Here is a 7,580-nt window from a genome sequence, read left to right on the forward strand (position 1 = left end):
ATATGTGTATATATGTATGGGCTTTATAGATTAAGTATTATTATTATTATTATTATATATACATACCCTACCTGCATATATATATATAATATAAAATATAATATAAAGCTTTCAATAACTGTTTACACGAACAATGCAAAGCAAACTGGCAATACATTTTATTTTAATCTGAATACTACAAACATTCTTTTTTTGTTTTTGTTGTTAAATCTTTATCAATTTATTTGGACATGCATATTATCTAGCACCCATAAGGGGATCTTGCAGCACCTTCCTCACCCCTACCACCCCTGTCCTTGGAGCTAGATCAAGCTAGCTAGTCACAAATAGATGACGTTTAAATCATTGAATCAAACTGAGATTGAGTTTTAAATTTATTTGCACTATAAAAGATTTCATTCTTGACATGTTGCGTGTGTTGTACTTTTGTCAGTAAATTTCTTTTTTTTTTTTTAATAGAATAATTCAAAATCTAGATATGTAACTAATACTCAGTGCACACACTGATCAGGGTAAAAAAATATTGCTCTAAAATCCAACAAAGTTCTGCATCCCTTTATTAAAAACCCTTTACTTATGACAGTCCTAAACAAAAACATGTAAAAGAAAAAACATGTTGGATTACTGCTCATAAGTCATACTTGTGACCTGCAGGGTGTCCAGCCTCTCACACAGTGATAGCTGGATATGGGCACCAGTGACCCCCACGACCCAGAAAGGAAGAAGCGGGTAAAGATAAAGGATGGACGTCAAAGCATGAAACAAATCAAGGATTAAACAAACTACAACATCGTAGCCTTTTTAAGCTGCAGTTCATGTTCTTATGTTGTTTTATAGAACACGCTAAAGGAACTGGTTTCCTTACAGATCCCAACATTTAGAATTAAACCGCACTAGTTAGAGAGGAAGAAACGTATTTCTACAAAACAAAGATGTAAGACTTCAATGAGTTAAAATATATTTAATACAGCTTCTGAATGAATCTGTCAGTCCATTATAGGTTGGATTATAATACACTCTGCAGCATTAAAACACTACGATCTAAACTCATTTATTATTTCCAGTAAATATGGTTTAAAACTGTAAAAGAAAAAAAAAAGATGTACAACTTATGTATATGGTTTTGTTGAGTTTGATGAAATAAATAAGTAGATTTCATAAACATCACAGATTGTTCATGTTACATTGTTTGCATATACGTAGTGCAAATCGTTTGCATTATCCATGCAGCCGTGCATGCTCACAGAAAAGATTACATCTGATTAAATTGTTAGGTTCCATAAATGTAACTATCAGCTGAATCATAGTAAGGTTTTAATGTCACTTTTGTTGATTGAAACTAATTTCCTCAGATTAGGATCCAAAAAAAAAAAGTAGTGTGGATAGAGTTCTTTTGTGCACGTTTGTAAAATCTACAGACAAGAACAGAGACGTTCTCTGCTCATAAAGGCCTGTTCCAGTCATTCTCCTCTGGGATGTCCCAGTGATTTTTAGACCATTGCAGATTTCTGTATTTTGCCTGCTGATCTTTGCTTTTCTGTGGGTTCTTAGCATAAGGCGACCTCCAGTCTCTTTCAAAAGCCGCTTTAAGGTTCTCCAGAACCGTAGCGCCTCCATCGATTGGACTTTCCTTCATCTTCAGCACCAGTCCAACTCCTGCATTAATCACAAAGTCACTGCCCACCCAGTCGTGGTTACCTGTTGAATAAACAGACCAAATATGAATACTGTGCCTAAATAGCCCTATTTATTTTCTTGATACATGTATAGGGAAATTTCTGTAAATTACTAAGGGTGAAGCACAGGAAGCTGCTGTTTCGTAAAAGATTCAGTTGCACCAGATTGCAGTACTTTTGCAGGAAGCTCGGCACCCACCCCCACCACTCTTTTAGGGGTGAAGATTTTTTTAAGAGTAGAGGTGGAAATGCTTCACTTGAAGGGGCAGATCGTATGTGATATTAAAAAGTTGTAAGTGGCTGTTGTGTTTAAAATGAGTGTTTATGTAAATATTTTCAGTTTACATATCCAGTATAAGTTTTATTCGTTCAAGACAGTCATATTTGGTCATAACTTTATTATTAGTAAGCCTGAAAGTTATCGGATCCAAGCAAACAGTTACTGGAATGCACCCTGTGCTCCAGAATACTGTTCTGGCAGGATCCAGCTCAAATTAAGCATGGCCCTCACCCAGTCGTAGGTTACCGGGGTGCTACCCTGGAGCCAGGCCTGGGGGAGGGGCTTGTCGGCAAGCGCCTGGTGACTGGGTTTCTACACATGGGGGCCAGTTGGGCTCTGAATTGTGGACTCTGTGCCGGTCCGTTGCAGTGAAGAGGGAGCTGGCAAGGCTCTGGTAAGGCTCTGTTTACCAGTCAGTCTAAGTTCCTACCCTCACCTGTGGTCATGAACTCTGAGTAGTGACCGAAAGAACGAGATCGTGGATACAGGAGGTTGAAAAGAGTTTCCTGTACAGGGAAGCTGGACTCTCCTTTAGCGATAGGATGAGAAGTTCAGTTATCAGGAGAGACTCGGAGTAGAGACGCTGCTCCTGCACATCGAGAGGAGCCAGTTGAGGTGGTTCGGGCATCTGGTAAGGATGCTCCCTGGGCAGCTCTCTAGGGAGGTGCTTCGGGCATGTCCGACAGGGAGGAGACCCCGGGGAAGGCCCAGGACACGCTGGAGAGACTCTTGGTTGACCTTTGAATCCTCCCAGAAGAACTGGAAGAGGTGGCTGTGGAAAGAGATGTCTGGGGCTCCCTGCTCAAGCTGCTGCCCCCACGACCCGACTTTGGAACAAGCGGAAGATGATGGATGGATGGACGGATGGATGGATATTGTAAAATGTAATAAAATGGTCTCTTTTCATCTCAGTTCAAACATTTTTCAAGAACAATAGAGTATGATGTAATAATTCAACAAAAACAAAACAAAAAGTTGCATCAGTCTTTCTTGACCTTTAAAATAGACACAGTACAAAACATTTAGTTCTTTACAAACGTATCAAATAATAAATCTCCATCACCTACCAAGATAGGCAGCATTGTCGGTCACCATGTACTTGTTGTGGTTGAGTCCTAGTTGAAAGTCCTCCTTCTGCTCCTTGTGGCTAAAAAATTTCTGTGAGAAAAAAGCAAAGTCACGACATCCACCGACTGTATCAGAAAACAATCCGTGTGGATCAGTCAAAGCTCACATACCACCTCCAGGGAACAGTTCTGTAGCTGTAAGCACAGAGATTTGAGGGAGGCCACAAAATTAAAGGTGAGGGGGTCGGTTTTCTTCCAGAAGCTTATGAGCAGACGAACTCTGACCCCTCTGAGCACCACGGCTTCTCTGATCACCTCATCAATATACGACCAGTACCTGTGGAAGCAGCTGTTTGTTATTGATAAGCAGCAGATTCAAACACTTCATCCACTTCAAATCACTTTAGTGTTTAAATAGTAGATAATTTTCTCAGTTTTAGGTTCATATTTGACTTCTTTGTGCCACAAACCAAATTCAAAGTTGCTTCAAACTCACGCACCTGGTGACCGAGGTGCCTCTGAAGCTCCTCTTGACCAGAGGGAGGTAGTCCGTCACAGAAATAAAGATAAAAGTCCTTGCACTCTGGATGACTTGATGGATGGCGTCTAGATCTCTGGTGCGATCTTTGGAACAGAAAAGTTCAGGAGAAGTCTGCAAAGAAATAAAAAAAAAGGATATGACCTTTAAACTGGCTTTCACTCAAGTGTCCTAGAATTGGCTCAATAAGGAGTTTCAGCTAGATTTAATGTTGTTTTCTTCTTTATAGATTTCTGTAAAAACGTGTGTATGCTGTCAGTATTGTGTAAAATAACTTCTATCTATGATTTTGCCAGTGTAGAGGATAAAAACAAACAATGCTCCTTTCTGCAGTCATGTATCATTAATAATTTCTCTTTTTCATAAAGTAATTTGGAGCTGCCAGCGGTCCAAACCAGCACGAGTCTATTAGTTTCTACAGGATGATAAATGTGCTAAACTCAACTGATAAGTGTCTTGTCTCTTGTAGGGTAACACGATTCATTACTGTCAAATTAGAGAGTTACAGTCTCAAGATGCTCCTCAGCATGATATTGATATGATTAATTGGCCCCTGTGTGTCTCCCGTGACTTTATTATGAAACATATTCTGAGAGATTCACCATCACGGTGAGAGTCTGTCATATAAAATCTGTCTGTCATCATATTACTGGCACATTGCAATATTATATTGTATTTTACTGTATCTTATAAAGTATTATATTGTACCACACTGTATTATTCTATAAGAAATCATTTTGCATCAAATCAAATTGTATTGCATGTCATCATTATGTAGATTACTGCATCACATTGAATCATTTTGTATTGTATTGTGATATATTGCATCGCATCATTTTGCATCATATTGTATCTCACTGCAGCTCATCGTGCTATACTGTATTACAAAAACATCACATATCATATTGCATTGTTTGTGCTGTCATGTATATGTCATGTTTCATATCATATCATAATATAGTAATATAGCATTTATTAAATTTTGTTTGTGTTATTATTTTATTTATTGTTTATTTATTGTATTATTTATTATAATTATATTATTATTTTATTTATATTAAATAGCATTTATTGAAATATAGCATTTATTATTATATTTTTTAAATAATTGGTCAGATACTACCTACATTTTTTGTCGTCTGAGATCATTTTTATAATGAAAAAAAGTGTTCTTTAGTACGTAAAAATAAATATGAACCTTCAAAAGCAATATAGCTATGAACTATTCACCTTATAAAATAACATATCCTGATGTAAGTTCAATTTTCCAGGTAATTAAATCACAAAAAAGTTAAGTCAGGTCCTCTGGAAAGATATTCAAAATGACTCTCCCCCCCTTTTTGTTAGAGCAGATCTCAGTTCAGTTGTTGTAATAGGGAGAAACAAAATTCCATTTGATTTCATATTAATTTTACATGTTTTAATTTTTGTCTTGGTAGAAACTGTTCCTCACAGAAACGTAGGCCGTGGCCAGTGTAGCGTTGAGCTGCAGCTCCAGGGCCTCGTGCCTCCCGTACAGGGCTGTGACTCTCTTGGACCAGATGGAGGGGATGAAGTCCCTGTCATGGAGCTGCCAGTAAAATGAAAAAACTCTGTGGAAGTCCAGAGCCAGACAGCTGCAGTTGTACACCACCACCCCCAGTTCTTTCCTCTGTGGGGCCGTTAGACAGAAGCACACAAGAAGACATGATGCGGCATTAAAGTTTCAGTCTTAAACGTGGTGAACAATTTTTTACAGCGCAGAGATGACACGAACAAGGTGGTATTTTACTAAAAGAAAAACAAGTCATTTTAGGGCATTTTAATAAAATAAAATAAAAAACTCCATAATATTAATAAACAAATCATTTTTCAAACATATAAAAGTTTTTTTTTTAATCGCTTTTGTATTGCCGCCTAACAAATGTGAAAATACAAGACTTTATCCTCAGTGCAAAAAAAGGCTTTAATTCATAATGTAGGGCAACACTGATAATTATTCAGCCCTGACAAAAATAAAAAGATCAGATGGGCCGACTAAGAGCTTGTTAACCAAAAAAAAAAGCACAAAACAACAAACAAACAAAAAAAAAACCACCCCCCCAAAACCAGCTAAATGAAACGTGCATGGTCATTAACTACACCGCAGATCTCTGCTTTGTGTTTGTTCTATTTTAGTAATTCCCCAGAAGGAAACAGATGCTTCAGTTTGTCACTTTACTGTGGAAGGTAAATCTCTGCCTTCCTGTTTGTTTCACGGATGTGCGTTTTTTTACTTGCTGTGTCCTCAGTTAATGATATTCAGCTGTAGTTCTGGTTGCAGACAGTGCTGAAGCATGAAAAGTCAGGAAACCCCTTCATTTACAGTAAATATTGATACTTTGTTTTATTTTGTTTATTATAAATGACTACCATATTTTTAGGACTATAAGGTGCATTAAGCGAAATAAGTTCATTTTGACAGATTTTTGAGCGCCATATCACATACAGCACATACATACCACATAAAGTCTGTTTGAGGTCAGTAAGCACAACCAGAATTAATACATAGGGCGCACTGGATCATAACACTGTTGATTTTTGAGAAAATTCAAGGATTTTAAGTGCGCCTTATAGTACAAAAAATACGGTATATATGGAAAATGGTTCAGGTTTTTGGCTCCTTTGTAACCTCATGCAGGTTCTGAAAAGCTCTTTACATTGTCCAACAAAGTTCAGTCAGTTTATCTGAACTTTTTTTTGTTTTGTTGTTGAGATGTTTCGTCCTTCATCCAAAGGACTTCATCAGACCGAGGAGCCACAACAAACTGAGTCCCACAAGCAACACACCCACTTAGAACCACTTTGGCTATGGCTGCCTCAGAGGAGTTGATGGGGTTGAGGGCGGGCTCCAGAAACCATCTTATCACCATAAAACTGGTTGGTTCACCATGTGGGTGTGCTGCTTGTGGGACTCAGTTTGTTGTGGCTCCTTGGACTGGTGAAGTCCTTTAGATTAAGGATGAAACAACTCAACAAAAAAGAAACCATCCAGATGACCTGACTGAACTTTGTTGGATTTTCTACCTGGATCATTGAGCATGAACTTTGATCTTTACATTGTGTTCTTCACTCATTCACACACACACACACACACATTCATTCTCGATCAGTTAGCATATTAAGATTGTCTGTGTTTAAATTACTGGGTCAATGACAGTACTCTGCAGGAGTTGAGGGTCAAGAGCCCAATCTTGTTACAGGAAGGAGAGCTCTCTATGACTACAGCCACCAACGATCCTTCTGTATTCCTCATTTCATACAAAATAAAATGAGAAATGCTACTGGAACCATTCTACACCTGCAGGGTGCTGAGTTACTGCATGGCCACATCTAACTTTTATTTCTATCGGTCCCAAAGCTACTGTAGACCAATCAGTACATGATTGACGAAGCTCGTTTTTATCTTTGCACAACTCATGAACGTTTGTTGTTACCTCGGAGAGTGACCTCCAGTCCATGTCAGCACTGCCGATATAAATGTGCTTCCGATCCACGATCCAGAACGAGGAATGTAGTCCTCCTTTGGTAAGAGCTGTCATATTAACGGAATGAACCTCTGCGTCTAAACAGTTTGAGACACAGAGACAGACAGAGAGGAGCAAGTGGGGAAAAACTCAAAAGAAAGGCGGACAAGAAGAAGGGAGCAAATGTTCTGGCTGGCCTTGTGTTGTCCGATGGGGATTTAAAGGAGCCCTCATGGCAACATCTTTGACAGGAAACTTGTCCAATAAATTTGCACTTCCCGTGTTTATGACCTTGACTGAGAAGTTCAGATTGGTGCGATGTGAGAGCTGACTCACAGGAAGAAACTGCACACTGTAAATACTTCAGTTGTCTTTGAGATGCATCAGGGATGCCACATCTAGTGTGAACAGCATGCTGCAGAAAATGGACCTAAAAAATACCACACCATACCAATACCATACCATACCATACCATACCATACCAATACATACCATACCATACCATACCATACCATACCATACCATACCATACCA

The 7,580-nt window shown here is 38.5% G+C and overlaps 1 protein-coding gene across 1 annotated transcript in view; it reads right to left on the reverse strand.

The window, feature by feature from the left end:
• Window positions 1–1,441: 1,441 nt before the first annotated feature.
• The window catches only part of pld5 (phospholipase D family, member 5), a 23,961-nt gene continuing 17,822 nt past the window's right edge, over window positions 1,442–7,580 (reverse strand). Inside the window, exons 5-10 of the mRNA XM_037690264.1 lie at window positions 7,017–7,144; window positions 5,015–5,212; window positions 3,524–3,675; window positions 3,195–3,360; window positions 3,024–3,114; window positions 1,442–1,698 (exon numbers count right to left, since the gene is read on the reverse strand). Of these exons, the coding sequence (XP_037546192.1) occupies window positions 1,442–1,698; window positions 3,024–3,114; window positions 3,195–3,360; window positions 3,524–3,675; window positions 5,015–5,212; window positions 7,017–7,144 (992 nt within the window). The remainder of the gene's footprint in view (window positions 1,699–3,023; window positions 3,115–3,194; window positions 3,361–3,523; window positions 3,676–5,014; window positions 5,213–7,016; window positions 7,145–7,580) is intronic.

This window comes from Nematolebias whitei, chromosome 16 (genome assembly GCF_014905685.2).
Source record: "Nematolebias whitei isolate Nwh7 chromosome 16, NemWhi1, whole genome shotgun sequence".
NCBI lineage: Eukaryota > Metazoa > Chordata > Actinopteri > Cyprinodontiformes > Rivulidae > Nematolebias > Nematolebias whitei.